The sequence below is a fragment of the Lissotriton vulgaris genome, chromosome 2_1 (assembly GCF_964263255.1).
Source record: "Lissotriton vulgaris chromosome 2_1, aLisVul1.2, whole genome shotgun sequence".
NCBI classification, from domain to species: domain Eukaryota; kingdom Metazoa; phylum Chordata; class Amphibia; order Caudata; family Salamandridae; genus Lissotriton; species Lissotriton vulgaris.
Window position 1 is genome coordinate 21,208,337 of NC_141687.1, and position 23,198 is coordinate 21,231,534.

The 23,198-nt window shown below is 43.7% G+C and overlaps 1 protein-coding gene across 3 annotated transcripts in view; it reads left to right on the plus strand.

Annotated features, from left to right (window-relative positions):
* OBSL1 (obscurin like cytoskeletal adaptor 1) overlaps positions 1-23,198 on the plus strand; it is a 548,309-nt gene that overhangs the window by 293,331 nt on the left and 231,780 nt on the right. The window contains exons 15-16 of one of the 3 annotated variants that reach the window (XM_086954344.1): positions 9,384-9,659; positions 16,256-16,531. In XM_086954344.1, coding sequence (XP_086810470.1) covers positions 9,384-9,659; positions 16,256-16,531 — 552 coding nt within the window. The remainder of the gene's footprint in view (positions 1-9,383; positions 9,660-16,255; positions 16,532-23,198) is intronic. The other 2 variants (XM_086954343.1, XM_086954342.1) reach the window with 2 other exon arrangements.

The following is a 23,198-nucleotide window of genomic DNA, read 5'->3' on the forward strand; positions in this document are numbered from 1 at the left end:
AGACGACGACTTGGATACTCACTTGAAAAGAGTGAACACCATTATACTTGGGTTCGCAGCAGATGGTTACAAATTCAACTTTAAAAAGTCTCGAATTGCCCATCTGACAGTACTATTTTTAGGGTACGAATTATCAAGTGAAGGGAAAAGCCTAGCGGACAACTTCTTAGAGAAGTGCGCTGTACTCCAAGCTCCAAAAACGCTGAAGAATTTACAATCAATACTAGGTTTTCTGAATTTCGGAAGAACTTACATTCTAAATTACGCAGAGAGGGTTAAACCTCTCTACGAACTAATAAAACCTGATTTAAAACAAATCAATTGGACTCAAAAACACACAGAAATTTTGAGATCACTGCAAACAGACATGTTAGCAAAAACTAAATTAGATACGCGTGACAACACGATCGATCTGGTAATCCGAGTCATCCCAGGAAGATGCGGATTCACGTACCTGACCTCTAATGAGGGAGAAAAGGTACCAATTTCAATTAAATCTCACTTGTACACACAAGCAGAAAAAACATTCAGTCGCACAGAAAGAACTGTGAACGCAGTGCAAATCGCATTAGCAAATGAACGAGAACTAGCACACGGCAAACGGATTAATATCCTTACAGCGGAATCCGCCTTCGAGGCGCTATTCAGCCCAGTAAACCTGCCTACAGTGTCACTGGATCCGAAGTGGATACAGTGCATAGATTCTCTTGGAGCGGAAGACGTGAAATACTATTTCGCCCCGCAATACACAGAACTGAATGATTTAGAATATGAAGAAGAATATCCTCTGCCAATCGAAATTCTGCCTCTCCCACAATACGCCTGTATAATCTATACAGATAGCTTTGTACAGCATTTTAATGTAGAGAGCAAATCCTACAATGCAGCATGTGCGATTATTAAAGGTCGTTGGCTGTGCGGTAAATTCAGACCGAAAATAACAAAAACTGAATCTGTAAGAAACTGTTCGGTTCAGAGAACTGAAATCAGATCTTTAAAGATGGCGCTAGAAAATGCAGAACGTGAATTCCCGACACTTATAGTGTGCGATTCTCATTTTTGCGTCAACTCTTACAACAATAAACTGCAGAGTTGGATCGAAAACGACTACAAAGATGACACAGGTGCCACAATAAAGCATAAATTGCTCTGGAACGAGGTAGCTCTTTTACACAAAGAACTACAAAAGACTCACGTGATTCACGCACAGAGTCTTCAACGTGATGGCGTTCACGTTGCAGGGAATTCATTGGCTAATACAGCCAAAGCGGAAGCAACTAACCCGGCTTCCGTAGCCACAAAAAAGCGTACAGATAAATACATAGACGGGGAAACCATGCTGGCAGTAAAAACGACCGTAAAAGGCGACTGCGCAGCACTACCCGTAAACTATCCACTCAATTATGCATACATAATCGATGCAAACTCCGTTCCTTTTGCTCGAATCCCTGGAGTGGGGGACAGAGTAATTCCAAACATGAACAGGAGAATATTTTTAATAGCAGACGCACACATGGGTTTGGGTCTAAGGCACAGAGAGATCAAGGAATCACTGACTGAATTACAATCAGTATTCTGGTGGCCGGGTATGAGTGTGGAACACCAAATATATGCAAACAACTGTGAAAACTGCAATAGGGATCGCAGTAGCGAACCCTGCTACCGGCTACCAGTCAGAAAGAGCGTAACGCTGCCTACACCCCACCCTGCGTCCTATTAACAGTTAAGGCGAAAAAGCACTTAAATAATGAGGCCTCCAGCGCTCGGCTGACGCTAGAACAGTTATAAAAGATTTGCGAGTCAATATCGGCACATACGCAATTACCACGTTCCATTCTGACCAGGGTCCTGCTTTCAGCTCTCGAGCCTATAAGGAGGCCATGGCGAGCATGGGAATTGGGTTGCGGTATTCTTGTCCGTCGCACCCCGAAGGGAATAGTGTGGTAGAAAGAAAAAACCGTGACATAAAGCAATCTATAACAGCGAAGGTATTAGGTTCAGGCGCTGGGTGGGTCAAACATTTAATAAGTGTCCAGACTAGTCTTAACAACATGCCAAGAAATTCTCTAAAAGGTTTCAGCCCATACGAACTATTGTTCGGAATTAGAATGAACGTTCAGGACCTCGATAGTCAGATGTCAGTGGTACAAGAAGAAAAAACGCAGTTTGATGTAAAAGACCGTTTGGCTGTTTTACAGGAACTGAATGAAACAAGAAAATCATTAAGCAACATAAAGTTAAAGCAACAGCCAAGTACCACTGACGAGGCACCACCCGCAACAGCCCCAGCAAGGCCTGTCTGGATTCCAAAGATTGGGGATCTAGTCAGAGAAAAGATCGCGGTTAAGAAGGAATTTGGGCCTTCTTACAGAAAAGCAGTACCTGTCTTAGCAGTCACCGGAACAAGATCAGTTGTGCTACCGCCCCTTGCTGGTAAAAAGGAGAACAGAGTCGTGTCCATCGATCTGGTAAAACCACAAGCATGTGGCCTATAATCAACAGTAGGCCCAGTGGACTCCCAAGAAACAACAGAATACCCAAACTTGCAACAATCCAAGAGGTTCAAACTGAAAGACTCATCACATTCGATCAGCCTGCAGTGCACAATGAAGGACTATGCAATAATGCCATGGAACTCGTGCCTCTTGAAACACAGATTGAAACAGTTCGTCAAGAAACAACACCAGTCTACAATGATGTGGCATCAGAAAGTGCTACCGAGAGACAGATTGAAAGAACAATCCCATCAATTGACAGAACTGCCTCTGGTTATTTCATCAACTTCGACAACTTCTCTGAAGATTTAAATGACCCCGAAGTGATGCCAGAAACAAAAAAGTCTTTTAAAGAAAAAGCAACGGAACTCTTTCATCAACTGAAGGAAATCTACCTAATTTCCCCTTGGCTAGAGTTCTGGTTTGGTCTAGGTGTATTTTTCCTCCTGCTTTGGCTCATCATGGTACTGTGTTTGGGAAAATTCATTGAAGGAAAATATATTACAATGGACACAGCAAGTCAGAACATCAACCTAGTCCTGAAACCACACAGATCATCCCACGTGAAGAAAAGAGAACTGTCAACAGTAAACGTCACAGCAATTCCAATACCTGGTGGGGTAGTATGGGAGAAAACAGACTATGAGATCTATGGTCCGGTCGAAATCCTGAAGTATCCTCATCAACTAAAGGTTTCCTTAAGTGACTTTGTGACACCAAATACATTCTCTGATGATTGGGACTTTAACAGTATTAATGACATGATGTCTGATTTAGTAATGTCAGCTAGATTCACAGATCATGATTATTTACAAGGTTCATCTAGTTATGAGCAGTTATTCTGTTACACCCACTATGGGGATCATTACTTGCATAAATCTGCACAGCCTAGAAATGTTTTTATGTATAATCAATGGGAACATTGTGCTACACCACCTAAAAGCAGTTCTAAAGCATTTTTTGAGAAATTCAAATACTTCTCAGGGTTTAACACCAGTGATGCAGAAACGTTTTATTACAAACTATTAGATAAAACAGGAATGAAAACAATGCTGACAAATTCTAAATTGATATATTCAGAAGCATTTTATGACAAAATGATGACATTTGGTTTTGATTATTGGAAAAATAATATTGAAACGAAAACAATTTGGGGTACAAAAGATTGGCAGGTGCAAGGCATAGAAGCACTATTTAGAACCTGCATGATACCTGAACAAATGTTGTTTTTAAATGACACAATACACCAAACATCTTGTCTTGGCCTAGCTAAGAACAAAGAACTGAAAACACCGTCTATACCAAAGCCAATACCTGAAAATGCAACAGCTGATATTGAGTTAGACGTGTCACAAATTTTACATTTCAACAGAACACATCCTGATTGGAAAAAGTGGTTAATCTGGCCTACAGACACAAATAGCTGTCAAGATAGATTCCTGAATAAAACACAGGGTTTAAAAATGACCAGATTAGACCCTAGATACTCCCAGAGACAACATCCAGGGATTATAACAACATACAGTGTAGGGAAACTCTGCCTAGAATGGCTAACCTCGTCCACACTGGCTGAAATTAAGCAACACTTGTCTTTATTAAAAGATGGTGCTGATTTGCGCGATTTCATTCTTGGACCACGCAAACAGCGTCAAAAGCGTTTCATAGCGACCAGTATCTATGCTGCTTACAACGAGGCTTGGAAAGTAAAGCAAATTGAAACTGCTGAAAAAATACGAGAAATTGATCGTATTAATTTGGAGAAATCACTTTCTGTAGTAGACAATGGGTTAATGACTCTGTCTTCCAGAATATATTCTTTGGACAATATTGTATCCTCTGCCTTTGATGTGATAGACAGAGATTTGCTAATGTTACAACATGGCCAGTCTCAATTACGCTCTATTATAGAATTAGGCTGGACGCTGCAAAATCTTCGTTCAGGCTATGTGCCTTGGCGTTTAATCAACACAACGTCATTATTTTCCAGTTTTAACCTTACTGATAAACAGATCAGTTTGGCACAGAAAGGAGCAGACTATACAATCCTGAGCATCGAAAAACTCGAGAGATTACCATTGACAATGTCAGAGAGCCCTGTCATTGAATGGATAATACACGGAATTATCACAATTCCGATTACAACTTTCCGATTTAAAAAGTGCCTTGAGTACATACCTGCTGGCCAATATGAACAATTGGGTAAAGGATATGTAAAATCCGAATGGAAATTACCATACACTCATTCTTGCTATAGTGACAGCGACAAAAATGTATTTCTTAGTGGTGACAACTGTAAACACTCACTAAGCGGTATACTTTTGTGTCAGGGTATTAATTTACACGGAGCATGTGATGGAAATTCAAACAACCTTTCATGCCACCAGCTAGTCACACCTGCAACTCAGATAGAGCCCTTCTTTATGCAACTCGCAAACGGGAGTTACATTCTTAGAACGGATCACAGGTGCTGTGGCCTCGCGCCAGGGAAAAGTTATCTAGTACAAGTAACGTCCATGGTCAAATGTTGTATGCAAGCATTGTTTCCGAGCGGGCCTCCAGACATAGTGACTCCCCTCTGGCCTCGTCTGAATCTCTATTCTATACGAATTGATACATTAAGCAAAATGAAATCTGTGCTTTTACAGACAACAGTGCCTATAATGTCATCTAAAGAGACGTATGATCTTCTAGTCGCAAGGACGGCTACTGAAGTCCATGACCTTTTATCAACAAATTGCCCCGTGCATTTCGTAGAAATGTTCAGCCAACTCCTTAACATGTCTAGTGCTACAAGCATCCCAGGCATATTTAAGACAGTCTTTACGGGACTGCTAACACCCTTCCAGGCAATTTTGGGAATCTTCCCTAATTTTGTGCACTCCATCTTTGGCGGCATACCACTATTTTTGGGACTCATCGCAGGGATTCTATTTTTGACCATCCTGCTACGTTATGGCAAGCCTCAGCTCAGACATAGCTCCCATGGGAATGGAAGAGACAATCCTAGCAATGCGCTACAGGGACAGGATAACTAACGTCCTCGGATTGGCCAGGCTGAGAGATCTAAACATGACCTGGTTCCTTTCATTCAGACCGATATGGCAAAATTGCATTTTACCTGTGCTACGGTGTATGCTTTGCGGCGATGAATGCGTGTTGGACATCTGTCTTTCACTTCCATCAGCAGTACCAATGGACGTCGATACTTTGCTCAGTCCAATAACGGCTCACGCATTGTGTTGTCCCCAGCGGCTACCAATCCTGATGACGGCATTCGCGGAGACTCCTGTACTACAGCCAAGTGGTAACAGTGGAGCGAGTGACAAAAGCAACATCATCCAGGTACAACGTTCTGTGAGCATTGCTGGTCCTGCCTTCGATGACAGCAATCATTCTCACACCTGCCAAGTTACAGCGCTATCTAATTTGGTTGAACTATCACCTGATTTTGTAGACCAATTCTTTGCGAGCCTGTCTGATACGATGTTCTCAACCATAGAGAAACAATAACTTTTGAGAAGCTTTCCGACACACAGTGTTCCCATGAACTCTGAATTCGGCCTTCAGTTTTGATCAACAAAAACTGCCAAGAGCTTTGGAAATCTATTTTCTTTGAATTGGACAATTTTTTCTAATATTGACCTTTTTTTTTTTGGCACGAACAATTCTTTGCTTAACGTAAAAACTATTCTTAGAGAACAGAAGCTTCACACTTCTATTTCTAAATACATCTAGAGACATAACAACATAACACCAGCCTCTAGCACACATGTTATTACAATGCATTTTTATGTGATGATTTATCTCGCATTTCTTCTGTCAGAGATACTTCATGTGTAATTCTTTTTGCATAATCGTTCATTGATTTCATATGCAATACCTTTTGAATGATTACTATGCTTTAAAAAAAAACGTACAGTACCGAAATTCCATGTATTACAAGTACGCCTATTTCGAATGCATTTATGTATTTTGGGGTGGGCAATGTTACACATGCATCTTATTGCTTAGTTTTAGTAATTTTTGATGGACATGAAAACGTGGAGTGGGTGTTGCGTGCTTATCTAGGTTCCTGATCGATACTGTGACCTTATGCCCCTATTCGGCTATAAATCCATTTATTCCCTATATTGGCATAACCGTTCAAGTACGATTTTCTGAAAAGTCATCTCTGGCCTCACACGAACAGAGCCACATTCCAGCATGACTCTCTGCTACTTCCTTTGCGACCAATTAGTGCAATGACAGAGCAGCAGTCACTATCTGATATTCCTAGATAACACTCCGAGTTCTTCAACAAGATAAAAACTTAGCAAACCTGGAAATCCCCGCTTGCTATGTTTTGATTAGTAATGGAACTCTAATGAGCAACTGATAACTGTCACTTCCTAGTGACATCTTTAATTGACGTCTTATGTCCAGCAAACTTGCGTCAAACCCGGCACCTGTCAGGTATAAATATTACCAACGTTGCCTTAAGCAATGTGAGCTGTGAGCTGAGAGAGATACGAACTGCGAGTTCGTTGCCTGTTGCTGATGCCAGCTGCCTGCATGACCCTGTGTTGGTAAAAACTAGCACTCTGTCGCTGCAGCCTGCTATCCTGTGGTGGTGAAGCTGCTGATTACCATTATCGCCGCTACAGCGCGAACTATGGTGCAGTACGCTTGAGGAGCCGAGCAGCCGTCCTCTGCGAAGACATCCAGCCCAGCTGCCCGCGGACGCTGTCCCCCCTCCTTCCTCGACACGCTGAGAGAAGCCGCTGCATTTCTTGTGCAGAGAAATCCAGTCCCGGCGCTTCCGGTTTACCCTCGCGGGTGACTGGGATATCGAGAGAGACCCCTGAAGGAGATACCAATCCTCCATCATTCTATTCAGAGGTATGGTGTTGACTAAACCCTTAGACGAGAATTCTTGAAACAAACCTTGGCAAAACCAACTTAACTTAAGCTACTTACTTACTCCCCTTTCACGTGTTAGGCTTAGGTCAGGCACACTGGGGTAGGCTTAGTTAGAAGCACCAGTTGAGTATGTTAGCCTAATGTATATATGACTGTATATATGTTTTATTACTTTAAAACCATTGTATGGCTAAGAAACCATATCAATGCTTTTGCAGTTCTATTTCGCAATACTTATCTTACTGTACGTACTTTTTATAATAACAGTTATTGCAATTGTGGCAATACATTTCTCGTGTACGAGAAGAAAGACTGTTCAATAAATGTTAACCTTTATTGATACACGCCCGTCACTCTATTCTCTACATACTGTGAAAGTAAACTGCACTAGACTGACTGAGTGAAATCTATGTCTATTGTTTCACACGACCCTAGAGATCGACTCTTGATCTGAGGAGCAAAGTTGTCATGTTGCACGGTTGTTGGAAAACTGAATCCCTTCTTGTCTGTGCCAAGGAAGCTGATCACTTCCTATGCAGAGAAGAAAGTTTCCAGTGACCTCTGAGCTAGTTGGTAACACAACCCAATTAAGTTTAGCATAGTCAGTGGAGGCCTGGAATATCCGCAGTTCCACGTCGATACTACTGTTTATGTTATTCCAATGCGCAGGGCCTAGTGGGAAACTAGGAACTACACTACAATACCCAAAGAATCACTTGCATGATCTGATGTAGAGCATGGGATCTGGAGACCAGGTGACCCAGAGATTGGAAGTGGCCCAGGTGCCAGATTGAAGGACTGTGGACAAGACATCATTTGAGTTGCAGACGTCAAGCATCAGAGGCAGTGAAGCATTGCCTCCAGCCCCACAGCTTGTCCACCAAAGGCACTATATCCTGGCAAAGGGGTGTCCAATGTGTGCTTGAAGGGCTTACGGCAATATGGCAGGAGCACATTTAGCACCAACATGTTAGGGTGGCTTGGCAGATCGGGTGGTATTTGTTTTTGTTTTCCAAAAGGAAATCTTCAAAGCTAAAGTTTGTTTTGGGAAATAAAAAAGTAAGTGTTCTTACTCCACATAGAGTTTTCCCCCAGCACATGGGGGAAATGAATTTATTTTCCTACCCTCCATCCGTGCCTGTTAGTTCCAGCAGGGGAAAATGGTGTTGGAAGAACCACCATAAATGAGGCACCTTCATTGACGCCATTATCACCTTAGGAACCCGGCGCAGCCGCTGCACTGTTAGGTACAATGTGGATTGAGGTGAGGAGGCCAAGAGGTGGGCCGACAGGACTTCCACCTCTTTTTGTGAATGTCCATAACTGCCCACTTCTGACTGAGCCCTGATGCAAGGAAAAACTCAGACCTGGACAGAAGTCAAAGGGATGCCATTAAACATCAGAGAACTGTTGTGAAACTGAAGGTATGTGTATGAAGTGAGAATGTGGGTCATCCTTGAAGAACGCTCTTGGGTCTTTCGCTTTCTGGAAGAACTGATTCTTTATACTAGAGTTTGTGTCTTCTCTGCCTGGGTCTGCCTCACCTTAATTAGCAGATCTTGATCTGTTTGAGAAGGATGCTCAGTATGTTACTGGTGCTTGGGGTAGAGCTCAGATCTCACCAGAGCTTCTTCCAAGCTCACCTCTGAGAACTGGCTGACAGATGAGCGCCTGGTGGAGCTGGCGAGGGAGCAGACGTTTGATCTCTGAGTGTGCTGTTCTGGATATGCAGAAGGTCTTTGCTTTGAGTTGTGTAGAGAAAATTTAAACTCTGACTATTCTGGAATGTGTGCCTGTGTGATAAAGTTGTGTTTTGCAAAAAGGTCTATGATTGCTGAAATCCTGTGAACAGTCCACCTTGATTTGCGGGATTGTTCTTTAAAACATTGTATAGGTTTTTACTTGGGTAGACTGGTTCTGTGATTTGAAACTTTATGTGTCAAGACAGATGTGCATCGGTATTTACTCTTCATTTTTGGTTCTTCAAAGAGCCCTTGGTGAAGATTGTGGGGAAGGGGGAGTTAGAGACCCATCGCCATTGCCTGCCGTCAGAGGACCTGACCCTGTCCGTCACACTGTCTCTCGCCGGCGGGGAGGTGAAGTGGTTCAAAGATGGGGAGAAGATTGTGGACAATAAGAGGATCCGCCTGGAGGAGAATGGAGCCAAACGCTCATTGGTGATCGTTGGTGCCAAGGGCAGGGATTCAGGAGAATACTTGTGCGACACCCGTGATGACAGCTGCATCTTCACAGTCACCGTGCAAGGTAACAGCACGGCCATGCAAACTGCCTCTGGCATCTACAGACCTTGCACGTCCCTTGCAATCCATGCTTAGCTGTACCCCCTCCATTCTCTGCTCTATTGAGCCCCTTTTTGGGCATTTGAATGCTCTTGCTGGCTGCAATGCTTGCTTTTGCTCTTGTGATGTCTTCCATTCCAATCCCCCCTCCACCCACCCAGCTCCTAACACTTAAAACCAAATGCCCCCTCTTTGGTAACACATGAAGAGCAAAAAGACTTGAACCAATGTGCTTTCTTCTCATAGTTTGTAGGATCTACACCAGAGTGCCGTCTAAGCATTTGATCACTGAATCACCCGTACACCTGACTGCTTCCTACATGTAGGGCTACAGGATGTGGCCCACCAAACACCTTACTGATAGGATAACCAAATCTACACAAGCTTGCCCCCTTATACACAGGGCCACAGGATCTGCACCAGTGTGCTTCCTGCACCGAGCCTGCGGCATCTGCACCCCTTAGATCCCTGCCAGTGTGTCTCTCTTTACTTGGTCCATGTCATCATGTCTTTCGCTTTCTACCTGTCTTTCTTTGTTTTCTTGTCCATTACTTTATCTCTCTTTGTTATTACATCATCCTACTTCCCCCTTTCTTCCTCTATCTGCTAGTCATTGCTATGATTCTCTCTCTTTATCCATCTGTGTACCTTGGCTTTAGCCTACATCTTCTCACCAGGTGGCACAGTGACTGTCTGACTCTAACAGTCACTGTGACTGACGCTCCTCTTCTCTTCTATTCTTTCATATTCAGTCTCTGACTCCATTGAAAGTTTCCCTCCATTGGATTCAGGGATTTTTTCCCTCTCTTGTTCAATTAATGTCTCTGTCTCGCTCTTCGCTGATTATCTCCATCAATGGCTATCTCCTACCATAATGGTGACTGATTCTTAAAGTGGGGGCGATTCAGGAAAGGCTGCTTTGGCTGCGCTCTGCCCTGGTCACAAGAGGAGTCAGCGGATGAGCTGTGGAAGCTGCTCTGGGTTCGTCCGTGGCACATCAAGGGCGTCGATGAGCCAGGACAGGTCACAGTGGCTGCATCCACCACTGCGCGTTGGCATTCAGCAGCACTTACCAGCACAGGAGCACACCAGTGGGTACCATGAGCGGCATGACCACGCAGGAGCAGTGGCCTCAACCCTTCTTGTGATCAGCGCATGGTTCAAGTTCTTCTATGTCAGACATTCTCGTCAGAACAGGGAATGTATGGGCAGGAAGGCGTATTTATCCTCTTTTTTCCTTCAATGAAGGGTTTGGTTCAAAGGTGACCTAACGTACATACATACATACATACATACATTCATGAGACATCAATGTCCATGAATGTACATGAGGCTGGAGCTGTGCCATACATGCAGCGTGTCCCCACATACTTCATCTTCACCCCGAGTGATAAACCACTGTCATGTGCTTCAAAACAAAATGTGGGCAAACACTTCAAAGTACCTTCTTCATGAAAACTTCACTAATCACATTTTATCATCTTTAAATCATCATATTTTAACTTGGTTATGATTCTCGTTGTTTATATTTGAACAATCATTTTATCATTTGTTATACCAACGTGCTTCACAAGAATGCCTCACTTAATCAGGGTATCCCTTTAAATCAGGACATTGATTTAAATTTGTAGCTTTCGCAAGGCACCTCTGAAAAGAAAAGTGAAAAAATAAAGCTTATAACACAAACATCAATCTAAGAGTACAATTAAAAACATTATCCAGCATATCAAGTTCCCTCTCATATGAGTTACAAACAATTCATGTTGTTCCCAAGAACTCACATATGATAGAGACTAAACATTGTCTTTCAAATGTAGGCTCAAATCCAATGTTTCTGGGCTTCCATGAAAGAAATATGTCATTTCTAGTGAGCGCATACTTACATTGTTCCAATGTCTCTCCTTATCTTTCCTCATTGTCACTTGCAAGTATCTCTTTTTACCAATTAATATTTTCAGGGAAGTTATTTTCCTCTCTGTGAAAGTCTCAGATTATGCTAACATATGTTGCTTCTGACTTTCTCATAGACTTTCTCATAGAGATGTGGTTGTCTTATAATTTCAGTAACCCCACATTAAACTTTCAAAACCAGCTACCATACCTGTCACCCGTTGACGTCATGTGAGGTGGTCCATGCTATGGAAATACCACGTCCCTACATACATCCATGAGGTAATTCACCGGCGACTTGAGACCCTGATGGGTGAGCAGGGCACTTTAAAATTCCCTGATTGATTGATTGACTCTTCCTCAGTAGGGCTGGCTTGAGATGTAGAAAGACCCTTAAGTGCTCTCCAGCCATCCATATAAACTTACACCATTATTACTGCTCTCCTAGAATCTTCTTAGTGGGCAATGTATAGAGGATGTGCATCGGGGATGTCACATGTAGGTGTTGTACGTAGAACCTCTTAGACTGTTGTGAATGACTACGCTTAGGCTGCCCTCAGAGTGGTGCTCAATCATACTGTAGTGTGATGCTGGTACCTTGTAAATACCTGCTGCTCTTAACAAGCTTCTTATGTAAGACTGAACCTAATTGTGAATGAGCTTCCGTTTATCGCTGTGCACTGCTCACCCACAGCATTCCTCTCATCGTCGACTGAACGGCAGATTCGGTGAGTAATCGCGCTATACAAGAATTGATTGATTGACTGATTGATTGAAACAAAAGTAGGCGTATTAATTGTGAGATTGATGAAAGCATCAAATCTGCAAATCAAAATAAGTATGTTCCGTGAAACAACTCGTTCATTGGATGCTAATGGACTTAGTGTTTTTGTCATGCCACAGGCATCACTATAAACTCATAGCTTCTAAGAAGGAAGACCTCCCCTGAAGTCAAGAAGGAAGACCTCCCCTGAAGTCAGGCCATCACTTCCTATGATCCTGTGTTCTTCTTGAATGTACAGCATGCATACCACTGGATTCTTCACTTGATAGTTTTTGCCATCCCTTATTGTCGTTGAGTTAGAGCATCAGAAATCTACGCAGACTCACTACCCACCATCTGTTGTTGAGGCAATTATAACAGGTTTAAGCCAAGTGGTAATGATGTAGTTTAGCTAATGTTTAAGGGGGCAGCTAGGTGGATCCATTAAGGGCATGGTGCTGTACCCAAATTTGAGATTATGTACCCAGTGATGTCTTAACATGTTTTACTATCAGAATTAGCACATAATACTGATACTGGGTGTGACCTCTTAGATATCCCTAGCATGGAGGCTGGTGCCCTGCTCCTCAGAGCAGTCTCTGTGCATCTATCTCCAAAGTCTTCCTCGTCTTCCATACTGACCTCCAAGATGCACCAGGCTGTCCTGAATAAAAGGGTGGTTGAGCACTTAACATGACAAGTTTAAACTTGCATCTGATGTCTCTGTACATTCCAGTACAAAGTTTAAGTTGCTTGCCTTAGTTTCTCTAGTACTTTCGAAGGCCCAACCCACCAGCCTTTTGTTGAGTGGAATTGGGACAAAGAGCAAGAAGTCCTATCTTGATGCACCCCCTGTGATGCATGTTGCATTAGTTAATCTTCTTATTGGTCAGGGTTGCTGTCCAGTGGCCAAGGCAACTGCCTCATACCACTCCTAATACTTCAGAGGACAAGGGTGGTAAGGCAATGGGATTTGATTTTTATGCCCACTGGCCTTGCCTCCCTGCTTTGATATGACAAGAAGGACCTATATTTACAGGATCAAAATTCTACCTTAGAAAACATGTTTAACATTCCCTGAAACTGAAAGCGTGGTGAAGCACCTCAGTTAATGCAGACCTTTGGGTGGTATCTGCCCTCAGCATCTACTGACTTAGGTCACAGACTACATTGGCTGCAGGGTTTCTGCTCTAGTGATACTTATCTGGCTCATCACCAGGATTGCCTAATGAATTTAGTTTTTTCCTCCAGCTGTCGCTCTTCTGTTACCCAGCTTATTCACTAGAGCTTGTACATGAGTAGTCAAACCAATCTTTTTTTCATTCCATTTATCTCGAATAATTGCAAAACAATTTTCCATGAAAGTAATGTACTGAAAATGTATGGATTGCCCAAAAGCATCCTTAATCATTCTTAGATTCATGTCTGTATTTATAGGTGTAAAGCAGTCTTGATTTTTTTTAAAATAATTTAGAAATGCTCCACTTTTCTTCTATATTTTGATTACAGCAGTCATTGGGGGGGTTCTGAAACTTTCTAATGTCCCTGCCAGGACCGCTTCTGTGATTCATATCACCACTCAGGATGATGTTCACTCTATCCTTAATAAACTATTTATTTATTTGGTTGACTTTTTTGGTGCTGACTTCTATTTATTCTGCATTTGCCTTCCTAATAAATGGTCTCAGTACTCAGAATTTGTTATTGTCTCCACTTTGTTGCTGATCGCTTCCTTCTTTCTTATTAATAGATGTAGACTGATTCCCTTCCTTAAGACTTCCTTACTTTAAGTCTTCTGCATGCGTGTCCTTCCAAATGCAGTGTTGCGCAGTTGAAGTCGCAAATTGTAATAACTTTCTGCCACACTGTATTTGACTTAATTTTCCACACTAATATTTAAAGGGTTGAACTAAATTTCCATGTTAAATTGTTATCTTAGTTCACTTTAAGAGCATGTCTTAAGCTTCTTGAGATCTTAGGTAGCCTTCTTGGGCCTATCAATTGCATTGAGCTTGAATACTAGGATTAAGAAATATATCATTCTGCAGACAGACGGAGCTCTATTTTCATATGCAAGGCAAAATGATTCTCATTAGAACAGATTGCCAAAAGAGACTTCCGTTTGACTGCTGCCAAGATCGAGAAGCCACTCGCCAACTTCCTCCAACTAGAGAACAAAGGTTCAACCATCAGTAAAGTGCTCATAAGAAGTGCAATCAGGGACTTTGTTAACTAGAAAGAACAAGTCAAGATCAAATAGCACACTCGGTCAGCAAAACCTAGGGTCTTCAACTTAATGTGCAAGTGTAATAGAAGCCATTCGGAAATTTGCTTGTGTCATGGAACCCCTGCCATCAGGCGAGTCGGATTATTGTAGGCATCGATCTTCTGGTTTACTTAAGTCTCGCTTTTCCGTATCATATTTTAGCAGTCCCCCTCCCCGCCCCATCTACTTTTCACTTTCAATATCGAATGAAGCCTTCAATGTGACCACTGTCCAAATAAGACTCATCCAGCTATATTTCTGTTCCTCCCGTACCGCTACCACTTTAGAGAAGATCAAGTCTCGGTCATCAGTTTTTCAGGGATGCTCCTCGAAATATCATTCATAAATGTCTCTTTATTTCTTGATTTTGTGCTGTCTCATTTGTATGTGGTCTTTTTATGGTGTACAGCTTACTGGGTGGTCTGTGTGTGTTCAGAGTCTGTGCTCTACTACATTTCACCGCCTCATCCTGTGCATTCACTTTCCAAACATCACCTCGAGCTTCCACTGATTCGCAGTGAGCGCGCTGTACCATCCTCCCTGATAGATTCTTCCTGTTGGATTGTTCCTCTCGCCTCATCCACGGTACGTCACCACCAGTCTCCATCTCTCTCATTCTCTGCATTGCTTTTGTTCATCTCTCCTTGCTGTTCACTAACCACCGCTCTGCTCCGCATGTCTGTCATTGATTGCTTGCCCAAACATGGCGTTCACTCACCCATCACCCCCTTCTTTGCCTGCTACACTGTAAATCCATGCCTGCCTGTACTGCTCCCATGCTCCCCTCTTCTGTGCATGTCTGATATTTAGGCTTCCATGTCTCCCCTTCTCTGCATGGTATCTATCAAGTTGTCTCTGGTGGTCTAATTCCACATTGCTTCTCCCCATGATTGGCTTCGAGTTTCTGCTTGCTTCTGTTGTCCACTCACTGTCAATGTCTGAACCATTGTTTGATGTTCGGTATTGAGTCAACAGTGGCAACACACTTCACTGCTATTAAATGTTTGCCTATCTCAGCTGCTCATTGGCTCCCCGTACCTTCTGCTAGTCCGATATTGAGTATCCCATCGCTCATGTGCTCTGGCTCCATCTTTCCTCAGCTCATCTGACATGGGACATGCAGGTCTCCACTGTTCTGCCTCACCTCCATTTTGCATGCCTGCGTCTAGTGCTTCGTCCTTGTGGCTCACTGTCCCTAGCTGTGCTGCCAGTGTCTAATTTCTCGTCCTTCCGGCTCACTGTCCCTAGCTGTGCTGCCTGCGTCTAGTTCTTCGTCCTTCCGGCTCACTTTCCCCAGCTGTGCTGCCTGCATCTAGTTTTTCATGCTTCTAGCTCACTGTCCCCAGAAGTCATGCATGCGTCTAGTTCTTTGTCCTTCCAGCTCACTGTCCCTAGCCGGGCTACAGCTTGCCTCCCTGCATATTCCTGCTGTGCTGGACTATCTGTGATGTTGTTGCAGTTCTTTATTCCTCACCGAGTTTCTGCGTTCCACATTAGCTGCTGTTACAAGCTCCCAGTGATGTCCCTGCTCCTTCCCCTACCTGCTTGTCCTCTGTGCAGTAATAATTCACTTGGGGATATTGAGGTGTTGCCAATTGATCATCTTGGCTAGTACTGACCATACTATGTGTCATTGGTCTAGAGCCCCCGGTGGTCATCGTTGGAAACACAGGGACTCCCGAGCACCACTGCCTGGAGGCCTTCGATGACCTAGTCCTGGCATGCAAGCTGTCCCGGCCCACTGCCTCTGTGCACTGGTATAAAGACGGGGAGAAGCTGGTGTCGGGGAAGAGAGTTCGGATCGAGAAACGGGGTGCCCACAGGCAGCTCACTATCCATGGGGCGTTGCCATCTGACTCAGGGACATACGTCTGCGATGCCATCCAGGACAAGATGGTGACAACGGTTCAGGTGGCAGGTGAGAGTTTAGGGGATTGCCCCAGAGTGCTGTGGCCCATCTCTGTGATTTGACTTTTTTTTTGTCTTGGCCCCCGATTTTGCTATTGCTCCAGTACCCTTCGCACTTGCATCTGCTCCCTTCCTTTTCCACTGCTGAGTTCTCTCTTTGGCCTTTTTTCATTCATTCCTCCCTCCCAGACTCTCTCAACTATAACCGTCTCCACCCATTCTCTGGCCTTATTTTCCATTTTCTTTGTTTTTCCCACCATGTTACTCTGTTTTATTTTTGATCTATTGCTGTCTCTTCTTTGTTGATTAAACCTTCTGTTCCCTGTCTATGTACTCAATGTTTTATCTCTCACTTCCTCTGGATCCCTCTCAAGGGCTCTCAATTCCACTCTTCTGTGTCTCTGTTTTGTTTGTTCTTTTATCTCTTTTCCTTTCTCTCTACTCTATTGACCCTGTAGTGTAGTTCTGCTTTTTTCATTTGTACCTTTTTCTTCCATCAACAGTGGCACATTAAGTATTGTCTCATTGCTCCTTGTTGTATAGCATTATGTTATTTGTTCTTGTGTCCTCTGCACCACTCACAGAGCCGGACTCTCTTCTTCAGTCACAGGATCAGAGCAGGGACATTCAGAGATGCTTAACTTCAGCACCTGACCTACATTTGAGAGGGTTTTGGTCCTGACCTAAACTTAATGCTTTTGGTAAGGACCATGTCCCCCTCCATGATGCATCTTGCTCCAGCCTTGTTCAGTGCTCATTCATGAACGAGCCATGGTTGCATTTGGTGTATAAATAGACTTCCAAGAGAGGCCATAGTTTAACCTTATTTTTGACTGTGTACATGACTGGGCCAAGAAACTTCATCTGTCTTTCCTGCTCTGTGATTCCATCTCTGGGTCATCAACTGTCTCTTTCTTCTCTGCTCTGTCGTTCTCCCGCATCCAGGTTTGGTGCACATGTTGGCATTTACGCTGCCGCTCTCTTGAGTTGAAACACAGCACTCCTCACCGTTACACATAACTGTACATTTAGCAGTGGTATGGCAATGACTGCGCAGCGCAAAATGGACAACAAGAGCATAAATAGAGCCAATGTTTACAATAAGAAAGCATTTTTCAACCTTAAAGTAACAAAACAAAAATGTAAAGGTGGAGAAGTAAAAAGGGAATAAGTGGGTCTTCCACAGTTGCATATAGGGAGAAATCTGGTGTGTCAAGAGATCCCATCTACTGGGAAACCTGGAGTGGCAGATGAAGGAGTAACAGTGGTTTGCTTGAGCCATCCAATTGGTTTTCAAGTTCAGTTGAGGAGAATCGTGAGCTGTGAGTATGTTCTTCAAGGCAGCCAGAGATGGTTATGGAGCACAGTAGTGCTGCACTCGACGTAAGACACTGCTTCACATCTGGGTGGGCATGCTCGCTCACTAGCTTCAGCTGCTTCTCCTCGTCACCTTGAAGCTTTGCCTAAGACCTTCACATTGTCTCAAAGTGTCCAGGTTACTCTGTGGACCCAATGTCTCAACAAGCTTTCCTCAGACTGAGCGGCTTGAGGTGGATTTCACCCAGAAAGGTTCCTCCCGGGAGGCTTGTGTCGGAGTCCAAGGCTTATAGTGTTGCCTCTGAGAGATTTAAATCAGTCAAATATTTAGTTCTGCTTTGGAAAGAGGGTGTTTGCCTATAGAGTTACAGTATGTTCAAAGGTGTCTGCTATACTTTCTGCATCAGTCGGCAGTTCACCTTGCGCATCTCTTATGCTTCGTATTATCCTTGGAGCCATCTTGCTGGTGGCAAGCCAGCATATGAGCTTGTCCATCTTGTCTCCTGATTTGTAGACTCTGCCTAGTGACACATTCCCAATATGCGAAGTCAATCAGTTGAGACCTTGTGACTTCCAGCTGTCCGAAAAGAGACATCTCTCTAGAGCGCAGTCTTTTTTGTCTCCAGAGCTACTGTGTTGGCTCTTGGTACCTCTCTTCATGTCTAACCTGTATGATCCATGGCTCTAACTCTAGTCATAGCTTGTATTGTGGAAACAGATCGAACCAGATCAAAATATTCCTTTGGCTTTGACCCGGCACCACATAATTTTAATACCAGTAGTAAGTAATCTGATATGGCTCTTGGAAGGATACCTACTCCAGCCATCTCCTGTATGTCTATAGCAAGTAGGAGAGAATAATCTAAAAGAGATAGTGAGTTGTCTGCCTTGGAGTGGAGAGCAAAGGCTTCACCCTACGTATGCCAGATACATCACACATCTCCCAATACCAGGGAATCTGCCCAGTTGGCAAGACTAGACGTTTGGTGTGAGGTTGAGGGTCAGACCTGCCCTGCACCTTGCTGTTTGAGATGACTCTGTTGCAGTCCCCACCTATTATAAGCTTGTTAAGGACCGGCTGGTTAAAGTATAGGTGAGGACCTGGAGCGTGTTGCCATGGAGCGTCGGAGGCCATGCACACTCACCAGGGGCCACTTTTCCCCATGCATGGACCTTATCACCAGGACACAATGTCCCAGACTGCGAAACTGTGTTTGTTTTCTTATAATGGAGAAGGATTTAAATAGTCATATTGCTTTCACTCTAGAACCTGCAGAGAAGCCATCTTGACAGACCCTGGTGTATCCATGCCTGCTTAGGAATCTCCAGTTTGTGTCCATATGGTGCCTCAGCTGCTGACCACCCCTGTTCAGCTGCAGATGGAACCATCCAAGGAATACTCTGTAGACATGCAGATCAGTGAAGACCAATTCTGATAGTGAAAAGCTACCTTTAAAGCACCCACCGCTACCTGAGCCTCTCACCAAATTAGGGGTCCCATCTGTATCTCCAGCTAATCAACAGACGGCATACCTCAACATCTATGCAATCATGGGCTCCAGGTAATCAACTGGCATGTGAGCACCTATGGGCACCTCAGTGTCCAAACAACTATGAAGCTCCTTCTTCAGCTCCAGCTAATCCACAGCTGGAATGAGAACATCAGCTGCTGCCCCAGGATCTAAATAATCATGAGGCTTCATCCTTGTAACTAGCTAATCAGTAGAGGTGGGCGGAAAATTCCGCTACGCAAGAGGAGTTCGCAGAGTTTTGCACACTCTGCGCTACTCGAGTATTTCGCAGTTCCAGCAAAAGTCCGCCATGTGCGGCCAGGCCTAATTTTTACTCAAGCACGACTCACCAACGTCAAGGTAACAAGCTCGACAAGAATTTGCATCCCCTAGCAGATTGTGTGGGTTCCAGCGCCGTGTTTTCGTTGCACCTGGGACATGAGCACGGAATCAAGGAGCCGGGGAGGCAGCGTGAACAGAGCTGCGGTGCTACGGCTGCTGTTGCCTTGCCGCTAAGAGGCTGAGAGGCAGCAAGGCGGGCTGTGAGGCTCGCGTGGGCTGGGAGGAAGAACCGCGACGACCGCAACTACCGCAGCACTACCGCCTCCGCCGCCAGCAGCAGTATCACCGCCAAGCCCTATCGCCGCCACCTCAAATCAGTGTTGTGGTGTACCAGGAAAGGCCGTGATTGGTGAGAACTTGAAGAGTGGTGACCAACAACCAGGACATTGAACAGAGGTTTGCCTCCAATGATAAGTGACAAGACTAGTGGCTCCAAGCCACTACTGCTGCCACGGTGGTACAGCTGCGAGGTGGGCCACCAGGAAAAGCTAGAGGTGTGGTGCTGCATCTCGCCTAAATTGGTGGCACGCCGCACCCTCTGCGTACTGCAGTCTGCCAAGGGAGCACAAGGGAGGCGGGAGTTGGAAAAAAGTGGCGAGAGCGAGAGAGAGGCTGACTCAGGAGATGCATAGCACCCGCCTAGCATGACTTGGTGCAGTTGACCGCGCTGGTGCCAGGGGACCCGTTTGGTATCTGGCTGAGCCCTGGTTGAGCCTGGGCGTGGTGTGGTGCCGGGTCTGTGCTTGTTTGGGCCTGGCTGCGCCTGCACCTACACTTAGGGGAACCGGAGGGAACCAGAGGATCTTGAAAAGCAGCCCCCTAGGACTGCCCTGGGTATACCAATGGGTGTCGTGTTTGAAACATCGTAATCTACGGTTGTCCAGGACTGAGGCTGAGAACAAAATACATTTTTTTTAAACCTTAAAACCTTCAAATATCTGCAAGTCTTTAAAGGACTTTTTTAAGGTAACTTACAAAGGGAGAGAATCTAGTCTGTGTTTTCGGAGCGTTCACACAGAGCGTTAAATCATTAACGGGCCTGTTGTTTACCTGTCTGCCTGTTATTGAGTTCTTGCAACAAACAATTCATAGTCTAAAATTTATCAAATTGATATTCATTCTTATACTATGAGATCTGGTAGCGTGAGGGGTCAAACGCAAGTGCCATTTCAAGAGCCGTTAAAAAGAAGGCGAAGAGTTACCAGGAAAATGAATATCGAGGAGGAAAATGAGTCTGCCAACAAGAGTGGATTGGGCAAAAACGGAATAAGAACAAGCCCGGGGGCTGCCCTGAGGATTGTGGGGCAACGTAGTACCTCAGTCTCTGTTGAAGAAGGAGGTCGGCCTATTCCTTCCCAGCCAAGTATTAAAGATTACTTCATACAGAAGGGTGTGGTCAAATATGAATGTAAGGGGGATGCTAAACTGCCTGAAGAGGTTGGTTTGGCATTTAGCCAAAGAGGATGAAATTATGCAAACTGCTCCAGCTTTATTAAAGGAATGTGACTCGGAAACCCATGGTGATATGATTATGATCAATAAATGGAATTTTATTACAATGTCTCTCTTGGGAAAATTTGTAGACGGTAAGACTAAGAAAATGAATACTCATTTAAATACTAAAAAAATATGGTTCCCTGCCAAATTACAAAAGTTAAAGAAACTGCTCAATAGAGCTGTTCGGGTGGCATATGCGCATAGATTTTGCCAGTCCCATTCTGTGTATGAAGAAAATCTGGAGGAACTTAAGAAGACCTATAAACAAGAAGTCTGAAAATTTAAACTGAAATACCAAGCTGGGTTATGGAATAGTTTATTATCCGCATCAAAACAAAATAATGCAAAAAAATTCTGGGCGGTTATTAACAAGCTTGAAAGAAGAGGTTGTAGGGCTTTTCTGTAAATATTCCAGAAAACAGCTGGGTTATGTTTATAACTAATTTGTATGGTATGTCGGGTCAGAGGGAAAAACCTATTGATACATTGGAAAGAAGTATTGGGAATAAAATATTATTAAAAAATGTGGGGAATGGTGAGTATCTGTGTTTGAACTCCATTGACCAGCTTATTGATTCCAGTTTTGACTTAAATCTTGATTTAGAAATCCCTAGTCGTGACCAAGTATTGACCCTGTTAAGAGGGTTTCGGGCAAATGGGGCCCCTGACCTAATGGGTTACCAAATGCCCTGTTCAGCGCAAATGGTGATATGTGGGCAGGTATTCTTCATCGTCTATTTAGGGAAGTTTTGACTATGGGAAAGGTCCCAGAATCTTGGCAAGGCATTATAGTGCAACCTATTTTTAAGAGCGGCTCAGTAGCTAATCCTGCTAACTATCAATTGATTTCGCTTACTGGTGTTGATGCAAAGGTGTTTGCCTCAACTCTTTTGATAGAATTGGAAGATTGGGCTACACAGGAGGGCATAATACTATTCAATCAGACTGGTTTCCGGAAAGGTCAATCCACTATTACAAACTTGCTGGCCTTAACTTTAATCGCCAAAAAGGGCTGTCTTAAATAAGCAAAATTTATATATTGCTTTTATTGACCTTAAGGCCGCCTTCGACTCAGTGCCACGGAACCTGTTATGGAAATAATTGGTGGATCGTGGCATCTCGAGGGAATTGTTGATGCTATCATTCTTTTGTATACCAATACCTGGGTCCAAGTCAAGTTGGGTGATAGCAACTTCTTATCAAGGAAAATAAGAACATATAACGGTCTAAAGCAGGGATGTGTTCTTGCCCCCAGTCTATTTAATTTATTTTTATCAGATCTTTCCCAATATTTGGATGTGGAAAAAGGCCATGTTCCTAGGATGGGGGGGGGGTAGAAAATTGGTTAGCTTCAGTATGCCGATGATACTATTCTTGTGAGTCATACCCCTATCGGCTTACAAAGACCTATTACCGTCTTTGGCGACTTCTCCCAACAGAATGGTCTGGAATTGAATGTCAAAAAAACTAAAGTATTGATAGTTGGTGTAGCAAAACAGGAATTTAGGCCCACATGCATCATTGTGACATTTTGCACTTCCTAATTTGCGAAAAATAAGGAATCGCAAATTAAGAAGTGCAAAATGCTATGCATCATTTTTTTCGGTATTTCCTTGTGATTCGGTAAAAATCGCAATTTTTACCGAATCCCAAAGAAATACCGAATTCTTAAGTTCATTTTCGCAATTCCCATTGATTCCTATGGGCCAAAAGGCCCATAGGAGTCAATGAAAATTGCGAGTGGCACTTAGAAAATTTCAAGGGTGCAGGGGGGGTCCAAAGGACCCCCCCATGCACCCCTGAAATGTATTTTTCGCATCATGTTGCACACACACATGTCCTAAGGACATGTGTGTCCGTAACATGAATGTTGAAAAAAAAGCATTTTCAACATTTTAAACAATTTTTCCAAATTTACCGAGTGGTTCAACCACTCGGTAAATTTGGCACCCTATTTGCGAATTTTCACTTCTTAAAATAATGATGCATTGCTTTTAAGAAATCGCACAT